General features: G+C 35.7%; 1 protein-coding gene and 2 long non-coding RNA genes across 10 annotated transcripts; 1 reads left to right on the top strand and 2 right to left on the bottom strand.

Annotated features, from left to right (window-relative positions):
* Positions 1-5,272: 5,272 nt before the first annotated feature.
* LOC110936309 lies at positions 5,273-12,117 on the bottom strand. Of its 8 annotated transcripts, none has more exons than XR_004872532.1 (17): positions 12,021-12,117; positions 11,799-11,910; positions 11,602-11,696; positions 11,420-11,482; positions 10,594-10,799; positions 10,437-10,499; positions 10,287-10,326; positions 9,664-9,958; positions 9,494-9,596; positions 8,040-8,647; positions 7,571-7,796; positions 7,360-7,414; positions 7,235-7,261; positions 6,469-6,736; positions 6,085-6,362; positions 5,856-6,010; positions 5,274-5,563 (listed from the first exon to the last, which is right to left on the bottom strand). It is a non-coding gene; the product is annotated as an uncharacterized LOC110936309 (long non-coding RNA). The 8 variants fall into 8 exon arrangements; XR_004872527.1 differs by having other exon boundaries at positions 10,594-10,823; XR_004872530.1 differs by having other exon boundaries at positions 5,273-5,563; positions 7,571-7,787; positions 10,594-10,823; positions 11,420-11,696.
* A 114-nt stretch (positions 12,118-12,231) lies between these two features.
* LOC118483987 lies at positions 12,232-13,052 on the bottom strand. The gene is made up of 3 exons (XR_004872540.1): positions 12,827-13,052; positions 12,512-12,716; positions 12,232-12,331 (listed from the first exon to the last, which is right to left on the bottom strand). It is a non-coding gene; the product is annotated as an uncharacterized LOC118483987 (long non-coding RNA).
* Positions 13,053-17,788: 4,736 nt separating this feature from the next.
* On the top strand, positions 17,789-20,449 carry LOC110866558 (uridine 5'-monophosphate synthase). Its single transcript, XM_022115703.2, has 6 exons — positions 17,789-18,647; positions 19,106-19,189; positions 19,459-19,541; positions 19,623-19,710; positions 19,786-20,040; positions 20,128-20,449. The coding sequence occupies exons 1-6, from the start codon at positions 17,853-17,855 to the stop codon at positions 20,254-20,256; spliced, it is 1,434 nt and encodes a 477-aa protein (XP_021971395.1). The 5' UTR covers positions 17,789-17,852; the 3' UTR covers positions 20,257-20,449.
* The last annotated feature ends 658 nt before the right edge of the window (positions 20,450-21,107 follow it).

Consider the following 21,107-nt stretch of genomic DNA (forward strand, 5'->3'; position numbering starts at 1 on the left):
ATCAGCGGTGAGTGGTGGTGGTGGCCGCTGGTAGTGATTGCGGGTGGTTATAGGTGGGTGTCGGTGATGGCGATGGGTGGTAGTGGTGGCGGCGAGTGGCGGTGCGGCGGTGACGACGAGTGGTGGTTGCGGCAAGGTGGTCGTTGGTGGTGGGTGGCAGCAGAGGTGGCCGTCGGTGGCGGCGGCGGCGGCCGTTGGTGGTGGCGGTGGTGGTGGCGTCGACGATGGTGGTGAGCGGCGGCAAGTGGCATTGGTTCAAGAGCATGAAACTGCAGCCTGATTCGGTTATGAAGGCTTTAAAGAGTAGGATCAGACGCTTCAGAATAATCCCATTTGTGTGCCACCTGATTCGGTTCAAGAGCATGAAACTGCAGCCTCTCCTGTTAATCAAGAACCTGAAAACCCAGCTTCTGAGGTTCATCATGAAGTTACTACAAACGAAGAAGGTAGAGAGGATGAAGAAGCTCAAAAAGTAATATCCAATGTTTTGGTACAATTGGCATCAGAAGGTAACACATGCGAACTCAATATTAACACATGCGATATCATGTAAAAAATCACTAAAAAATATACATTTGCGAAACCTATGAAAAAACACATGCGATACTATCAAAAAACACTTCAGATTTGATTTCGCACACGATGTCATGTATACCCCTGCGATTTTGATTCTGCTGTATTAAATAAAATAATTTGAATCTATAGGTACACTGCAACCAGATGATGGAGGAGTCACAGACACCCTTATTGCAAACATTCAAACTGTGGAACCGGGTGTATATGCTTACCAAACAACTGCCAAGGGTAAGAAAAACACTTTATTTTAGGATAAAAATTAAACATCACAAATTATTGTATTTCTTTAATTACTCTGGCATGCAGAAACTGGTGAAAATGAAACTGTTATCGAAGAGACAGTGAACTTGGCAGAATCTACACAAAACATTCAAGAAAAAGTCCATGAAGAAGTGCCAGAAAAAGACCCTCAACAACTCGATACGGACGTTGAAGTTAAAAAGGAAAAGGAACCTGAATGCCCTCAGGTAACTGCTAAAGAATTGCATTCAGTTGAGTTGGTTTTGAGCATAGGACCAACATTGGAAGAAGATAAAGGAAAAAAACAAACTAAGGGGAGAAAAACCACAAAGCCAAAGCAAGTTCCAAAACAAGTTATCCCAAAAGGGTTAAATGAACTGCTTTATAAGATAATAGAACAAGCAAAAACAAGAGCTGAGAAAAGATGTGCAGATCTTGGAGACAAATTTTGTTCCCCTTACTGCAATAGAGTGGTAAACATGTATGAAGCACTCTTGAACCAAGAATTGAGTGTGATCTGCTTCACATTTGCTACATTTGCAGACTTGCAGTAAGTAAAAACATATATCAACAAACAAACATCTAAAAAAAATATACACAAAACAAAAACTAATTATTTATTTTATGACTTGCAGAGAAGAATTTTACCAATCAAAAACTGAGGTTGCAACATTCAAAGCTGTGTTTGAAAGCTTCTACAGGGAACAATACGTAGCATCGAACGGAATAGATGCATTTGTAGATATTCTAAACCTTGAAGAGAAGAAAAGGGATAGAAAATCATCACCACACAGATTCTTCTTGTATTCCACAATGATGGTATGTTTTCATATAAATTTTTGTCATTCGGATTTCTAAAAGTAAATGCATATTAAATGATTTCGCACACTAGTTATATCTAAAAATTGCATGTATTATGGCAGAATTTTTCGTTTTGAAACATTCTCATACTGTTCAAAATTTCGCATGTGTCATATATACTATTCGCATGTGAAAAAAATCCACTGTTTACATTTCTCATCCTGTTTTAATTTCGCATTTGTTATATACACTCTTCGCATGTGGAAAAAAAGAACCATTGTTTGCATGGCTTTGACTCTGGTTACATAAACATACAGTCGGATATCTTTTACGACGAGGAGAAATACACAGACAACCAACGACTAAAAATATTTGCCTCAAATTTTGAAGACATGTTACTGAGATATGAGGTAAAAAAACTTGATTCGGTTGACCTGGTGTTTATTCCGGTACTTCAAGGTGACCACTTCTATGTCTTGTGCTTCAACTTGAAATCCGGCAAAATTGAGCTGATTGACAATTCAGCAGCTGAACAAAACTTCAAGGATAGATACAAAGGGCTTCCAGACACACTGGTAATAGAAAAAATTATTCATAAACATGTTATGTTTTATGTAAAAAAGCTACTAACACAATGTTGCTATGTTACAGAGAAGGGTATTGGTTTTATACCTAGAAAAGGCTTTAAACCCAACACCGGCTATACAAGAACTTGGAAGCTCAGTTATAGAGAAAAAAGAAATGGATTGGAGGACGAAGAATAACGGCGTAGACTGTGGAGTGTTTACGATGCGTCACATGGAAACGTACAAAGGAGACCAAAAACCATGGGTGACAGGATTTGTGAATGAAAATGAAGTAAACAACAGACAGAAAGCACAACTTCATCTCCTAAGGACAAGATATCTCAGCAAAATCATTCTATCAGAACACAACATGCATCGTCAAAAAATAATTAAAATGGCCAATGCTTTCGACAAAAGGCCAGACAAAGAGAGGTATATGAAAGATCTGGATAAGATAATCCCAGAAAGGATGAGTACATATTTTGGAAAGGGAAAGTAAACTTCATTTGATGATGTATTTATGTTACATGTTTAAACTCGTTAGTGTTGTTAATTTCGCATATATTGGTGTTTCTAATATATTGGTGTTTCTAAATTGGCATTTGTGTTTATATTTCGCATGTGTTATGTTTGAAATCGCATGTTTCACATTGAATTATTAAATTTACGAAATACAAGTCCATTACATAAGAAAACATGCACCAAAAAATAAACAAAGGTTCATTCAAAAGATGAAAGAAACTCCATTTTCATCTTCATCGAGCATCTTAAAACAGTTATTGCACCAGCCAACTCTTTCAACTGTTTCTCATCCCTCTCACCCAAATCCACCATAAACATAACAGCAATTTCTTTAAGACTACTCACTTGCATCTGCGATAGCAAGTTAAGAATTTCTTGTCTTCTCTTCATGTTTTCTGTTACACGAGAAATGTTGGCCTCCAACATCTATTGACATGATTGATCCTCTTGAATTTGTTGCTGAATCCTTTTCCTCAAAACCTGCTTGATACTTGGTTCAGAAGAAGAGGATGTTGGTAGATCTGCCATTTTTTACATGGATGTTTGCAATAGTGATGAAACATAAATTATATAATAAAAAGAAAAATTATTGATATGAATTATTGAAATCAATTATTGAACTGAATTATTTGATTTCAATAATTGAAACACACTGTGTGAAAATAAAAATAATTACTAATAAAGATTGCGAAATAAATAGCTACAATTGATAAATACTTTATGGTTTGCGAAGTCCAGAATTAAACATGCGAAATTATATATTAAACTTTATTGTGTGCGAAATGACTATTTCTAATATGCGAAATTATACAACAGAACCATTCTTAACTAGTTGCATTATGTTAAAACATCATATGCGATATATCAAAACAACACATGCGATATAGGAACACAACAAGTAACCCCCAGAAACACTTATCTTCAACCCCTGATTACAAAATCTAAAAAAATAAAAAAACAAAGCTTCAAATCAAATAAAACACAGAACTCAAAACTAATATACCTATTGACGAATCCTAAATGACGAATCAAACATTTTCGGAAATGCCCTTTCTGTGTGGAATCAATCAAAAACCCTACAATCGAATTAAAGCGAAGAATAATTAAATGGGACGGTTACGAAACGAACTCCGTATCTGCATACAATTGACGGGATTCCATGGAATAGAATGTCTGATATACCCTTATTTAATTAAATTGAATCAGGACACGTGTATGGCTGTGGATAGCGCGTACATAATGTACGATAAGGAGATTTGTACCATACTCTTTACCTATATATATATACTAGGTTATAACCCGCGAATACTCGCGGATCGTAAATTTAATTTGCATTAATCGAATTGTCATTAAATAAAATAAAAACACATGCTTTCGAAGGTTTTTGATGAACACGTTTGAGAGAGAGAGAGAGAGAGAGAGAGAGTATGAACGAATTCGTGAGTTATTGATGTTATTGTAATTGTGTGATCTTTATCTCTCTAGTTATCTCTCCTCGTATACATCCAAATGGAAACCCTTGATTAGATAATAAGGATAATTACGTCCATCAAATAATTACTAACTAATCTAATAAGGAATAAATATATTTTGATTAAATGTACAATAAAAAAAATTCAAAAAATCTAAAAACATAAAAAAAATTCTAAAGATCTAAAAAATCTAAAAGAATTCTAAAAACCTAAAAAATAAAAAAGATCTAAAAGAATAACTGCACAGTTCCATAAGATCTCTCAAAACTATAAAGGCGCATAACGGCAACTGGAGTCGGTGTATTTGTTTATAGTTACCAAAAACTCCCTTTTTTTCTTCCTTCCGACACTCCACTGATTAAAAACATATCTTGTGAAACGTATGTCCATCCTTCACTCCTTCACTAAAGTAGTAAAAACTACCTTTTTTTGCTTCATTCTGACACTCCACTGATGAACCTCACTTGCACAAATCAAACGGTCATTGGCTGATTTGGAAGATTATTAGAAAAATAATGATTCACATATGAAGATGGCAACAACAACATAATAACCCATTTTATAGTAAGAAAGATATAAGAACAAATAGAACAAAATGAAAGCAAACAAATAAGATGATGACCATTTGTTTGGACTCACTTCTGCTGTCAAGTAATGAGGGGAAACATTCACATCCCCTACAAAGTACACAAACACCATAAGGCTATTTGGGCTTCACCATTCAAATAATAAGTCCTAATAATGATCGTTTTAGGGAGCAAAAATTACCAGCAATTACAAGACCTCGTTGATCACGCTCACAAGCTACCACCCTAACTTAAAATCAAAAAGCCATAAATATAAGCAATTCAAAACCAACAAAAGCGACAAAATGCCATATAATACCAAAAATTTTACAACATTATTTACCATTTGTATTGCAGAACACCAATATACTTGAACAAACAGATGTAAATGCAGGTATTTTGATACTTATCGAAACAATAAGAAAATCGCAATAATAAACAGTTGCATCCAAACACTCCGAATTATAAAGCAAATTCAAGTCGCAATAATCAGTTTAAATGCAATTAATTTATCATATTTCATCTTTTTCTTCGCACCAGAATTAGAACATCCCAAAAGGTTAATACTTTACCTTATCGTTGAACATAAAAAAATTTTAAAACCACTGTCGGATATGGTGATTAATCAGAAATTTCACAAACACAATCGCAGCTAATACATTCGTTACTACACATAACTTCGAAACACAAACTCTCATTTTAAGTCTATAAGCAACAAACAATAATAACCAATTCAACTTCTTTAGGCATTGCATATACCTAAATCCAAAAACCTTCAAACCAAACAATAATCACAACCTCCCCAAATGAAGATTAGGACCTGCATAAAAAAATAAGGCTTTAATCAATGAAAGTAACATTTTGGAGAAGAAAAAATGTGTGGTCTTCCAATTATTTTGATGCTATTTTGTAAAAAAAAAAAACACATTTATTTTCATTTACATCTAAACCCTAAAACCGAATAATCCGACCCGAACTAACCCGAACCTGAATAACCCAAACCCGACTAACCCGAACTTTAAAATGGGTTGGTTATTGGGTCAATTTCTCCATCCCGAAAAACCCGAACATCCCGAAAAACCCGAAACCTGAATAAGAAACCCGATGAATACCCTACTTCCAATACCATTCCAACATTAAAAACTCAAGATATGATTGATGGTTAAGCAACTTGAGGAGCTTTGTAGTATGCTGCAACCATTGCTGAGAAGTACATTTGTCGAACTCCTTCCGACTTGATAATTGGAAAGATGATCCCAGATGCACCCTACAAACAAATTAATTCAAATGTAAAAAATATGACCAGAAATAACAATTTGTTTTACATATTAAAAAGCTAACCAAGATGAGTCGAGCCCCAAGCCATAACGGTTTTGGTGATGGGAACAGGTTGAGAGAAACAGCCAACACCATAGATAGCAATAGAAAAAAATGAAGAAATAGGACTATGAGGCGTCGGTTGAGTCATGAAAGTAAAGATATCGGTCCTTGTGAGCATATGCCTTCAAGGCTAAGATAATTGAAGCATGCTTGACGCATTTCTTTTCTTCATGAGTCTGGTGATGCACAAAATACCTTGTATAGAGCACCCACCAATGTGTTTATCGTAGATGACACGACTGCAAAATAAAAAAAAAACAAACATTTTTTTTAAAATTCTATTATTCTTAGAAATATGTGGCTATTATATTATTAGTTAAGTATTAAAATCTACTTGTGACACACCTTTCTAAGAGCATAGAAGCACTCAAGATAATTGCAAAGTGTAGGTGCATCATTAAGATTACTTAGTGGTCTACAAAGGTCGCGAAGTAAGACGATATCTGATAACACAACAATCATTCCTACACCGGAACGGGTGTCACGTGTTAAATGGGTCTCCCATTAAAAGCGCGCCAGGAGTAGGCATGCTTCTGTTTGGCATTGTTATTATATTTCCTTTATCTACTGCAGCCACAAAGGCGTCATATTACTCTATTACTCTGGGTGGAACCTGAAAAATAACTATTAAAAACCATTAATTTTTGCAATGGATGGGAACACTTTATCCGTTTAATTTCCAAATTAAATGCCTACCTGGACCCATTTAACTAAAAAATGTGTTAATTAGGATTTCATATATCTTCTGTCTAGCCTAACGGGTATACTTTTAAAACTAACTGAAAAAGAAACCGGTCACATGGGTGATCGGGTCAAAAGTTATCGAAGTTCTTTTCGAAGGTATAAAACCTCCAGAATTGCTTTTGTTATCAAAAGTATATCACTAAGTTTATCAATCAATATACTTTTATAATCTTATCTATTCATCATTTATTTATAAAACAATAAAAAATGAACCACCCAACTCGACCCATTTGTATCCGTACTAAAAGTTACCCACTTAATCCATTACGCAACAAACCAGACCCGTTCAACTACCTACTTTACGTTTTACTACCCACTTTCTAGATAACACATTATACGAATTGACCCATTTTGAGTAAAATTTTACCTACGGGAGGCAGAGGAGCACCAATAGCTGCAAAACCAAAAAAATATAAACAAATGAGATCATAAGAAGTGAATTAGTCCGTAAGTAGCCAGTGATTAGCTATATAAATAAGTAGACCTATGTACCTAATTGAGTGATAACTACTTATGTGCCCACATAATACAACAGCAGTTGATGAAACTGCACCAAATACAACAGGAGCACACTAACATTTATCAATTCCTAACTTAAATAACCAATTTGGATAAAAAAATATCTTATATTACTTGACCGATAAACCACATAACATTAAAAATGTCATTGAAGAATTTAAAGAATGGATCTAAGAATACGAACCTCATAGCTCTTTTTTTTCTGGTACGGCTAACGCTCAATTTGTCTTCAACAGAGACAAAGGTTTTTTTTATCTGGTGCAGCTAACGCTCGATTTGTCTTCAACAGAGACAAAGGCGTGCTTGTGGAGCTAACGACGTACTTTAGGTAATAAAGATTCGTATACAAGTGGGTACATACTACTTCCGTCAATATAACATGGCATCACGAATGCCCAGTTCTTGAATTTCTTGGAAAATAATTGTCAACTTAGAAACATATTAATTAGCGGGTTTACCACGTCATACAATGAGCGAGAAAGTGAAAATTAAGTGGTCTCATTGATTGACACTTGGCATAAAAAAAACTTTATTTATTATATAGCATAGAATAGATTAAGCTTCACCACTCTGAGAAAATAAATACCACAGGAATTATATTCGAATATTAATTAATCAAAATGTTTAAATAGTTCAAGTGTTCAAGTTAATACCTCACCGAGTTTCCCCGATTCAAATGCCAACCGAGTCTGACATGTTAACCACTATTGACCAGCTTTGACCGCGGTTGACCAGTGGTTGACTCGTTACTTGACTCGTCTCTGGTTAATACCTCACCGGCTACCCCGGTTACTCTCCATAGCTCCACCGAGCACCACTAAAAACCAAACCACCATTGTCCGCCATAATTGTCAACCGTCACCACCACAATCACCTTCTACCACCCCCGGAACTTATACCCACCGTTAATCACCATCACTGCCCGCTATTTATCGTTATTCGCTATGTAACATATAGGTAGGTACCTTATCGCTCTTTGTCGTTATTCACCGTTAACAACTATGGTGCCCGCTATTTTAACACTATAGCTACGTAGCGTATATGTAGCTTATCGTCATCATCAGCAATTCGCTATTGACGACTATGCATAAAATGCTCGATCAACGACTGAGAAATCGGCGTGGGTGAAACTTTATCGACGCGGCCGTGAAAATGTGTGTTAACGTCAACACTATGATTCAAATAAAACCAACACTTTGATATCCTTATAAGTATCTTTCGTGCGCCAGCGGACAGTAATACCGATTTCTGATGAACGCATCTGCACAAAAAAGTAACAGATTAAATTATTAAACCATGAAATTGTTATGTTCACTGATTTTATTTCTTGTATGTTTTTATTATTCTAACAAACTTAATTGAAACTAAAACTAAAATAATGATGCGAAAAAAGAAACAAACCACTGGTAATGTAGCTCAAATCTGTATTCAACAAAAGTATTGCAATAAGTTTGGCAGTAAATATGTAGAGGTCGTGATGCATGTGATGTTTCTTCCAAACAACCAGCTCAATTTGGGGAATATAACCCATAGGACTTTAGATGGTAAAAAAAGAAAAAAAGTTTTCACTCTAAAATTTGTAAATGTGCTAACTGTTGATAAGATAATGACTATTGTATTATATTATAAATAAAAATTTAGAAATAGAACATAAAAAATGCATCAAAGTGGAAGAATATCAACACAAATATAATAACCCTATGTGAATAAACAATAAAGCAAAGGCTGCAAAAATACAAACATAAGTCTTCTCAACAATATTTGCATAGACAAGTTAATGCAAAAATACAAACAGAAAATAAATAACAATAAAGTGCACCATCAAGTATACCTCAAATATCATATTAAAAAACCATTAAAAAGTGTTGGTGTGCCCTCAAATCTCATATTTAATAACAATATAACCTAAATTGACGTATTTATAGATAACTGGTCAAATAGCCTTCTATGACATAACTGTGCATACCCAAAAATTAAAGCTTTATACCCTTTAGATGAAGTTTGGCACATTTACTTTTCTAACTAACTTCTGTAATTTACTCGTTGACCGATTTGAAATAAAACGTAACCCAAAATAGATATATTTATAGATAACGGATCAAATAACCTTTTATGACATAATTGTTCATAAACAAATATTGAAGCTTTCAAGATCCCTTGTTGCAAGGCCTCAAACCGTGCTTCATGCAGCTCCGTAGGTCTCATTTGACCTGTCATTTAGGCATACGGAAAGGGTCACGTCAAGTTTATATGAATAGCAACATGCATATTACTAACCTGGTATTATTCAAAGGGCCAACATATTTCGAAATGGTCAACCCGCTTCCTCAAAATCTGGTTAGTAGACTCCCAGAGCGTGATCTCTTGAATTAAATTTTGACAAAGACCAAACTCTAACAGCTCTTCATCCAACAATGGTTCCCTTTTTCACTCCCAAAACCAAATTGAGACACTACGATTGACATCTCACAGCCACAATTTCATTTTTGTTGGACTCCAAAGCAAAGATTTTTGGAAATACATCCGCCCACACATTTCACCAAGCGATTCAAATAAAAAATCAAGCGACCACCTATTTATACAATGTATAAGCAGTCAGACATATCTTCACTACTCGCACTAAGATGAAGAAAACGCGGAAGGTGAATCCAGATTCGTGTCAGGTATTGCATTAAAGCGCAATCAAATGTTCGCAATATTCTAAGTCGTTTTGTTTATAGAAAAATGAGATCATTATTTTAGTAAATATAGTATCTTGGCTCCAACAAAGGACACTAATAATAATGCATGGTAAATAATATGTGTGTGTATTTCATCCAACAACTGAATAAGTGCTTATATTCTTTAAAAAACATAATAAACAGAAAAAATATTTGTAGGGGGAGTTTGAGATTGATTACCTTACGAAGAAACATAAAACCACGTGGCCTGTTAAGATCCCTACAAAAATGACCCATTTGACCAGTTACCCGATCCCCCAATCATGCAAGTCACATACACTTTATGGAATCAAAGCTAGAAAGATGATAGGTGATTAATCAAATACACACCGTTTGACCAGAAGCATGCGCTATCCTCGAACTTTCTGCACGATTTTACTTTCCACTTTCTGCCTATTGATTTGAAACAAAGTTGATATAATTACAAAGATGTAAAATAATGCATAACTGTATATAATTTATTGTTGTAAAGTAATGCTCAACTAACAGCTGCAAGAACATGAAGTGGCTGACCAGCAATAACATCAGCGTTTGCAAAGCGTCGGGTGATAAAAAAAATGAACCAACATGAGGTGAAACATTCCAGCATCTTTCACATTTTGAACTCTCTACATGGGACACCACGACCCATATCTTATGTTATCCTTGAATTATATATTGTCCAGAATATGGTATATATTTGGTGGATGCGTGCTACAATGTAAAAATAATCTCAACCTGTAGTTTGATCAATTAGCTTTCTAAACATTAAATGCATCATCAAAAATTGATACCTAGCATGTCAAACCATAAAATGAAGGATTTAATAAAGAAAATTATCAATCAATACCATTAAAATTACAATTAATTAACACCTTGAAAATTATCTTTAGGTATATAATTAACACCATTAAAAGTTTGGATTGGATCATCACATTTTTGTTTGAGAGTTAGTGTCGAGATGCCATTTGGTAGTCCTACTTGGAGGTGACATGGACACCATGTGGAGCCAAAGGTTATAATTCAACCAAGTAATGTCAGTTTTGAAAGCATGGATTAAAAAAGTTAAGATATTCTTGAAAAATAAGATGAACAAATTAACATTCTGAAACTTTGACTTAAGGATCCTTCCATATATCCGTAGATATTACCGATAAAAAGTAATAGTAAATCAAGATCCAAAAGTCCAGAATCATAAGCCGTTACTTCTTAACTTTAACAATATAATGGTTGTGTAAGGTTTTATTCAACTTTAAAATTCAACCAGAGTGTTTTAACAGATATACTTTGTTTAGAAATTAAACAATAAAAGGATCCACCCAACTTAGAAGTACCTGTTTGTGACCATTTTGGGAGCACCTGTTCATTAGAGCTGATTCTAATAACATCCCTTTACCCTAAATCAAATAAACAAAAGTAAAGTACAAATGACAATGCTACCTCCTGTTGCACCAAGGAAATTATTATTCCAGTTGTAAACATATAATAAGATGAAAACTTGTAATATCAATCAAACCTGTCCAGCATGTTGCTAAAGAGACACCATCAGTATCAATCTACCCATTATCCATTCTAATTCTTGAAGTCCCCAAAAAACAGCAAATTAGTTTGCTGGAGCAGAAAATAAACAGCGTGTTGCTAAAGAGACACCATTAGAATTCTGAAAATATCAAATCTAGAGAAAAGAAGTCCAAATGAGAGGCAAGAACTCACATGAATTTCATTTTCAGATGATGTCCATCGCAAAAAACGCATATGCCGGTAATTTGCATCTTGAATTTTTAGTTGAAGCATTTCATCAAACAGTTGGAGTGTGTCTTTAAACCTTCTAGTTTTAAACATATAATATTCTACTGATCAAAGAACATAGCAGCCCAACCATACAAAATTTACCATTTTTTCTACCCAGATTTGCTATAAGGAGCCAAAACTTACCAGCAAAACTCATATGTGCTTGCGGGTCTAACTGACAAGAGCCCCTTCATCTACTCTATGCCATTGTTGTTGTCGGAACAATCATCGACAACGTACTATGTACTGCAAACATTATACACAAATTGCTTTGGTTCATCCATTATACACAAAAGCACCAAAATAACTTGGAACCCAACAAATCTTAGCCATGAATCATCATTCTTACCCTGTTTTTCATTGGATTTGAAGTCCCATACAACCATGTTAGACACCAGCTGAAGCTAAGACTTGGATATAACCCTTATATTAGTCCAAATGGTCTCTGAAATAACCTAAAAACATATGAAACAATAACCAAATCAGAATCACAACATGCACGTGAAGACACCAGCTTTAAGAAAATTACCTAATTGTTCTGGAAAAAAAAACACCACTAATAAACAACAAATGAGAAACCCTAATCACACCACGATTACTCAAACAGTAAAATAATAAAAACCCATAACACTTACAAAAAAACCTGAATAGCTTTGGAGGTGATTAAGAACCAAATGATTGTGGTGGGGGCGACATCGGTTGATTTAGGGTTAACGATTAAGGGAAAGAGAAGAAGCCGCAGGTTTTAGAAAACCATAATTACTCTCAAATCCCGATTAGAAAACCTGCTAAGTTACATGATTCCTTCTTCACAGCAATTGAATGACGAAGAAAGATACTCTGTGATTTTGATAGTGATTTAGTTGAGAGCGAAAAAGGAAAACAAAAATAGGATTAATACGATTCAAACAGATAACAAAAAAAATCAAATATAAAGAAGAAGAACATACCAGTGATTAAGATAGACGAATCCTCTTCGTCTCCGACAATTGCTCACGTCGTCGTTTCTCTAACCCTAAACACCACAATCATCGTCTTCCATACTTTGATCCAAAAGAAACTCTGCAAGGATTACGGTGATGCGGTGAGAGGGTAGGGTATAAGATTGCAAAGAAGAATGAAAGCGGCGACGAAGGATTATTGAACGAAAGAACCTGATGAACAACTTTGGTTTTAGGGTTTTTGTAGAATGGCGAAGCTTGAAAAAGAAGGAGAGTAAAAAGGGATATAAAGGATCCGTATAGATCATTGGGTCACCCAAATGCATTCGGATCCCGCCTCTTTTGTGTTAAAATCGTGAATGTAGAAGCAAGAAGTCAATTTCCCTCCTAAACTAAATTGCCACATCAGCCAAGATGGCCAAATACAAATGCCACCTAGCCCAAATCCATCTCATTTATATATATATATAGATATATAGATATAGATATATCAAAGAAAAGTTTATTTTCCAAGCAATTATAGTGAAGCATCATTAAACAAGAGTTAAGGAAAAAAAATTAGGGGAATTTGTCCCCGGTAAAAAGGTATATAGTTTCGGGTAATTGAGTCGGGTATCAGCTAATTCAATACCCATCGTATAACCACGAAATATTTATTTCCAATCCATACCTGGTCCCATATCCATCGGCTTTCGAGTATACTCGTCGAACTCAGGTTTTTTTTTCCATCCCTACATTTTTGGCTGGACAATCTTTTATTGTTTTTCCATTCTTTCTAACTCCCTTGGTACTGGAATGAAACAACAGTAGAAGCTAATCATTCAATCCAATATCACCTACTCCAAATCTTCCAAACCCTACAAAAATTGTTAATCTGACCTAATTTTTTGGGAAACCCGTTAACGGATTTGTCGAATGAATCAAAGAACTAAGGAAAGATCGAAATCTTTGAGTTAAATCTAAATATTTGGATACCCAATCAATATAATTTGAACTTTAGTCAAGAGATAATTCAACTCAATGCAGAATTCATATGAATTATTAAAGAACATCAAAAACCCATAATTATAAACAAAATACAAGAAAAATCTAACAGACTATTGCTTCATCATCAAAATGGAGAATTTTTTTTCAGAAATAGGTGGTTTGGAGTCCAATAAATCACCTCTAGGTGGGCTTGAACAGTCAAACCAATTCTAGGTGCTTCGCTATTTGTATCAGCGACTTTAAATAAGTTTCCCTGCAATCCTGCCACACTTCTGCCATCATTCCCTTTGTCCCGAAAGTCGCTTAATGAAAATAATATGTACCCGAACATCGCTGTTTGAACACAATACATCAAATAATATCACTGTTCTGAACAAGCTTGTTAATAAAGTTGCTGTTTGATACAAAGACTTCAATATACATCGCTGTTTGGTTTAGAAACATTAAAGAAGTTCGCTGATTGATAAGTGATGTTAATTAAATTCGATTAACTATATAACAACATTGAATTCACTCATAGTGATTTTCTTAAAAAGATGTTGGTTTTATTATTCCAAGTACTAAATTGTAATAATCGGCAACGTTATTGTTTGTGTTTTGAGGATATAAATACGCAATGTTGTTTTAGTTTTGAATGAAAACCGATCTTCAATGGTTTTTTTTTCACATGATAGGAATAACCTATCTTCACATGACAGCAAAAAACGTGATCGTTTTGTTTCAACACAACGTTTTTCTTAGCTTTAAAATTGCAGATACCTATTGTCGACGGTACCTAGAAGAGAACCTGTATGATCCGCTCTTTTTTCTATACTTGATGATGATCACAGACGAATTTCCTGCAAGTTACCCGTATTTTAATCCAAGAAGATCTCACAAGGAACTTGGAGATGACGTGTTAATTAGAGCTTCGCCGTATAATAGCAAAAAATAGCTTACTTATTTCCCCGTGTCATTTTCGTTTGTTATTTTGCCGCTGTTATGTGTTTACTGTTTAGTCCACTATTACCGCTGCATGTAGTAGTGACATTGTTCATTCTGAAATAATCTGAATATACTATACAAAATTATAAAACCAATGTCACAGGCTACTATAACATTTAAGTTTTGTAGTGTAAATGCCTACTTCTATAATCTGCACACACTATTCACCTAATAAAATTATTTTAAGATATAAATAAATCCATATATACTTAACCATCTATTGCTCAATAAGCCAACATCAAACTTGTGGTTTTAAATTTGCCCATTTTTTTCCCTTTTATTCTCAAATATGAAGATCAAGATGTAAAAGTACTTATGCTAAAATGCTAACTTGTCATGTTGGAATTGTTTTGTTAGTAACTTAGTATTATATCTATTATGTTTTGATCCAACAAAACAGAAGCCTCATTAGTGAGTAATCAGTATGCTGTAATCATGCCTACGAGCTCATGGCTATTCACATTATGAATGGGCTCCCTTTCTTGTTACAAAAAAAGGGAGCGACTCCATCTATTTGCACCGCAACTAAAAACACTTTGGATCATATCCTATAATGAAAAATCTGGATCCGATAAAAGGTGCCCCAAGCCCAAGCATAACTTTTATTACGCATGGTCGGCCCGCACAAACTGGTTAATTTGACTTTTTGATTTTTAACGGTTAATGCTTTAACTGGTCCGGTTAATTACTTTTAACAGGTTATACCAGTTAATTAACCAGTTATATTGTTTTTTTTTTCTTTCTAATTTTCCGGTTAATAGGTCTATCGATTAAAAAACCAGTTCCTATACTAAATACTTAAACCACCCGTAGTGGGGAGTTTTTGGGAGTTTTTTCCCAAAAAAAAACAACGCCGTGTAACCGCCCCTGGACGTTATTTTCAAAAAAATGGGCTGAGGTGTGCTTAAAAAAACGTTGGTGCATGCTTCCTCCACTTTTGTTTGTCCAATAAGAAGCTTCCAACTAATATTATTTTTATGAGTTAATTGCTATTTTAGTCCCTGTGGTTTGGGCCATTTTACCAGTTTAGTCCAAAGGTTTGAAACGTTGCCATTTAGTCCAAATAGTTTCAACCGTTGCCATTTTAGTCTACTGGGTTAACTCCGTCCATTTTTTATGTTAGCTAGAAGGGTAATTCGATCATTTTATACGGTCGAATCACCCTTCTAGTTAACAGAATTACATATAAAATGAACGAAATGTTCTTATAGTTAACAGAATAAAGGGATGGAGTTAATCCAGTGGACTAAAATGGCAACGTTTAAAATTATTTGGACTAAAATGGCAACGTTTCAAACCTTTGGACTAAACTGGTGAAATGGCTCAAACCACAAGGACTAAAATGACATCTAACTCTATTTTTTTAAAGATAATAACTGGGTAATCATTGATGGGGAATTATTGGGCATCATCTCACTACACCATTTACGAAAAACACACCATAATGTCTTTTTGCTGAATGGACTGACACGTGTCGCAAAAAGCCCATAGATGAGGGCATTATTCATGTGTACCTACCACTACACATGGTCTTAGAGTAACCAACTAGGGATGAGATTTTTTACCGAAATACCGGTACCGTACCGGTACCATACCGGTACCGTACCGGTACCGTACCGAATAATTATAAACGGTACCGGTATCGGTATTAGAATTTTCAAAATTCGGTATCGGCAAATAACGGTATCGGTACCGGTAATTTTTCGGTAAAAAGCGATATTAATACCGAATTTTACTAAGGTATTTTTTTACTAATATAATTAATTTATCATAATCTTGTACTAATAATAAACATAGCCTAAACCTAAAATATCTTATTTTCCATTCCAAATTAATCTACATCTTGTGATTAATTAAAGATCCAAAGCCATCTTCTTCAAAATATTCAAGCTTCAAAGAACTATTACAATACTATTAATTAGCATTGTTCTCCTTTATATTTTCTATTTATTATCATTGTTGTCCTTTATATTTTCATGACTTTGAACTCATATGACCAAGTATATTCGTTAATCAACATAAGGGGTCAATATATGACTTTGAACTAATATGACCAAGTATATTCGTTAATCAAAGCCATGTATGTTTTCCTTTTGATTTTTTAGTTTTTACTACATACGTTTGTCTATTTTTCCACTCTATATTACGCTAATTCAGTTAATAACGGATGAATGGATTTACATGATATTTTTTTAGGTAACCAATGGAAAACACAAAAGCGGTACCAATGCGGTAAAATACCAAAATACCGGTACCGATACCGGTACCGTACCGTTACCGAACTGAGAAATTCGGTACGGTATTCGGTAACCACTTTTCCTCAATTTCGGTAACGGTATTTGCGGTATCGGTACCGGTACGGTACCGGTATGATACCGATCTCATCCCTATAACCAACTGGGGTAGCCCAGTTGGCCAGTCCCACCCTTTCTCTTCCAAGAGACCCGGGTTCGACTCCAGTGATGGTCACAAGCCACACACCTCTTCCCAGAGGAAACGGAATCAACTCAGGGCCAAGGGTATTCACCGCCAGGCAGTATTGGGACGGTACTAGCTTGTGGAGTGTGATCACTCCAGCGCCCGGGAGGTCCGTGCAATACCCCCCCCCCTACACATGGTCTTAGAGTAAATTGTCATTTTAGTCTCTAAGGCTTTACCCAAAATGGCATTTTAGTCCAAATAGTTTTCTTTTCATATCATTTTAGCCTCTAAGTTTTGTCATTTTCATCCAACACCACCAGTTTAGCCGTCCCTAAGAGAACCGAGTGAAAGTGAAAAAAAAAAAAACTGTAGCTGCAAGCTCGAATTATACGTACCCAAAATATATCTTACAGGATTTGGCTCAAAAACGGTTTAACCGAGTATATCAGACAGTTCAACCAGGTGTACCAGATATTTTAATCAGTTTTACCGGTACAACTGACCGGTTTGAACCGGTTTTTAAAACATTGTGAAACATCTATACCAAGTTTGAAAACTTTTGAAAAAGTTTAAATAGGGGGCCATTAGGGTGACCAACAGCATCCCCTTCACTTCAAACGCCGAAAGCTTCAAAACCCCCACAATGTCGTCTTCTTCATCAATGGAGTCCTTAATCCTGCAACTCCACGAGATCTCCGCCGTCAAGTTCGGCTCATTCACTCTCAAATCCGGCATCACCTCCCCTATCTACATCGACCTCCGCTTAATCGTCTCCTACCCAAAACTCCTCCAACTCATCTCCGACACCATCATCTCCACCCTCCCTAAAACCACCACCTTCGACCTCTTATGCGGCGTCCCCTACACCGCCTTACCCATCGCCACCGTCATCTCCACCACCACCAACACCCCCATGTTAATGCGCCGCAAAGAGATCAAAACCTACGGCACCGGAAAAGCCATCGAAGGGGTCTTTCTTCCCGACCAGACGTGTCTGATTGTCGAGGATTTGGTGACCAGTGGGACGTCTGTGATTGAGACGGCGGCGCCCTTGAGGGCTGCTGGGTTGAAAGTTACGGACGTGGTGGTGTTGATTGATCGGGAACAGGGTGGGAGAGAGAATTTGGCGGGAGAAGGGATTGTGTTGCATTCGATGGTGAAGTTGAGTGAGATGGTTAGGGTTTTGAGGGAAAAAGGGAAGGTTAGTGAAGAGACTGAGGCTATGGTGGTTAAGTTTTTGGAGGAGAATAAGAGGGTTGCAGCTCCGGCGAGTGCAGTTCCGGCGAGTAATGTTAGGGTTTCGTTTGGGGAGAGGGTGAAATTGGCTAAGAATCCAACGGGGAAGAAGCTGTTTGAGGTTATGGTGAAGAAAGAGAGTAATTTGTGTTTGTCTGCTGATGTGAATACTGCTGCTGAGTTGCTTGCACTTGCTGATAAGGTGGTTTATTATTCCAACTTTTGTTTATTAATTTTGCAAAAAGTTTTAGTTTGTGATCTTAGGTTACTAGATTCATGCCATTTTATTGCTAACAAGTTGGTATTGAATTGATGAAAATGTTGAAAGTTCCGGATCGAACTGCTAGTACTTTTACGGGAATGGACAAACCAAACCGGCTAGGTTGGATGGGTCGGCTGGACTTTTGGTTTTACGGATTTGAACAGAGTTTTTGTTTTGTTTGTGTGTGTGTGTGTGTTTAAGTCAGAATTGTTAGGGTGTGTTTGGTGTTACGTTTTCAAAATAGATTATGCGTTTTCAAAATAGATTATGCGTTTTGAAAAAGCAAAATATTTTCTTGAGAAAAAGGTTGTATCTTTTATGTAATTTGTTGCTTGGGTTATTAGATTAAATATTTTCGATTGTATGTTTTAATTTTTTATTGTTGTTTTATTATTCAGATTGGACCAGAGATATGCATGTTAAAAACTCATGTGGACATATTGCCCGACTTTACCCCTGATTTTGGATCCAAGCTTCGCGCGGTATGCCTCTAAACTCATACAAGGTTTTAAGCTTTAATCTTAAAGTTATATATATTCGATTGCATGTGAAGTAGGGGGTGTTTGGATGGGCATTTTTAAAATGATTATGTGATATTGAATATCAAAATAACTTCAGTCAAACATGTTGCACTGTGAGCATGTATGCTAAACTTGTTTTATAATTAATTGATCTTTTAAATAACTTGCCGAATAGTAATAATTGTGTTTTACGCTTGCTTCTGCCGACATTCCGTGCATATGTTCTCCAGATTGCAGACAAACATAATTTCCTTATTTTTGAAGACCGTAAATTTGCCGACATTGGCAACACAGTAACAATGCAGTATGAAGGGTGAGTATTCAGTATTCATCGTGAACATGTTAAATGACCGAAAAGCCCAAAAGTAATCGTCTCGTATAACTTAACTTGCAGAGGTATTTTCCGTATATTGGAGTGGGCAGATATAGTGAACTGTCACATTATTTCAGGTCCTGGAATCGTTGACGGGTTGAAGTTAAAGGTTTGTTAACCTTTTGTATTTTCTTTGTTTAGGTTCTAAATGAAAAGGGGGTTGACGAATTTGTTGACTTTTTAGGGTTTACCTCGTGGAAGAGGGTTACTGCTACTCGCCGAAATGAGTTCAGCCGGTAACTTTGCTAAAGGAGATTACACAGCTGCAGCAGCGAAAATCGCAGAAGAGCATTCCGATTTTGTGATCGGATTCATCTCGGTTAACCCCGCATCGTGGCCGACGGGCCCGTCTAATCCCGCTTTTATCCACGCAACACCCGGTGTTCAGTTGGTTAAAGGTGGTGATGCATTGGGCCAGCAATATAACACCCCAAATTCTGTAAGTTTCAAAAACTTTGACTTTCAAAGTCAACAGTTGACTTCTTGAAGTTTTAGGATTGATGACTAAGTTAATATTTGATTTTAGGTAATTGGTGAAAGAGGCAGTGATATAATCATTGTGGGTCGTGGAATCATAAAAGCCGATAATCCTGTTGATGCCGCTCGTGAGTACCGTGCACAAGGTTGGAACGCGTATTTAGCTAGTTGCAAGTGAGTTGAGCGTGGGTTTTTTTTTTTATATAAATAACGGCATGTTTCTGTTGTGGTGGTTATGAACATGTATTGAAACTTGTCATCAAGTTTGTGTAGTGCATCTGGATGCATTACATCGTCCGAAACTGTTCAGTGGGAATTTTAATCGCGCTTGGGCCGTTTAATTTATCATAGTTTAAGTTTGGCTTGTTTTATGTTCTTGTATCAAAAGCTTAGTTCGTGAGTAATTCTTTAATCTTGAATTTGGCTGTGAGGGAGGAACCATCATTCACCACATAAAAAAGTGCACCAAGAATCCGTTAACTAGTAAGTGGCGGCACGACCCTAGCCGCAAACTTTGTTTTTTATTTTTTTTTTTAAATTTAAATAATGTCAGAAGTTATAAAAAATAAACTTCAATAAAATGAAAATACATAGTTGAACTTAAACAAAAAACCGGAAAATAAATTAAAAAAAAACCACAATTTTTAAAATAAAACAACCAAGAAATCCGGTAAATGGCTCATCGGCCAACCTCATTTTCTGCAAATTCTCGTTTGCGGGTTACAAAGACTTTTTACTCGAATAGGGTCCTCGTTTGCTTGAACCAACATTTCTAGATTTTTTTGAGAATCCATTGTAGAGAGTTAATATAAAGGATTTTAGAGTGTGTGTTTAAATTATTTGGTTGAAATAACCATGAGCGAAATTCTTGAAATTATGTGAGTCGATAACTATTGATATACGGAATTACAAACCATGGATTTAAGGGCATGTTTGGCTAAGCTTTTTGAAACAACTTATTGATTTATTGGCTTTTTGAAAAGTCATAAGCTTCAAAATGATGTTTGACAATGAGGGTGTATGTGAGGG

The sequence above is a fragment of the Helianthus annuus genome, chromosome 1, assembly GCF_002127325.2.
Source record: "Helianthus annuus cultivar XRQ/B chromosome 1, HanXRQr2.0-SUNRISE, whole genome shotgun sequence".
NCBI classification, from domain to species: Eukaryota; Viridiplantae; Streptophyta; class Magnoliopsida; order Asterales; family Asteraceae; genus Helianthus; species Helianthus annuus.

What these genes read in the sequence shown, in the direction of transcription:
- LOC110866558 (XM_022115703.2), top strand. Translation starts at nt 17,853, where the DNA reads ATGTCGTCTTCTTCATCAATGGAGTCCTTAATCCTGCAACTCCACGAG. An exon ending in GTAACAATGCAGTATGAAGG is followed by an intron (nt 19,542 to 19,622) that starts GTGAGTATTCAG and finishes CTTAACTTGCAG; the next exon opens with AGGTATTTTCCGTATATTGG. An exon ending in TTGACGGGTTGAAGTTAAAG is followed by an intron (nt 19,711 to 19,785) that starts GTTTGTTAACCT and finishes TTGACTTTTTAG; the next exon opens with GGTTTACCTCGTGGAAGAGG.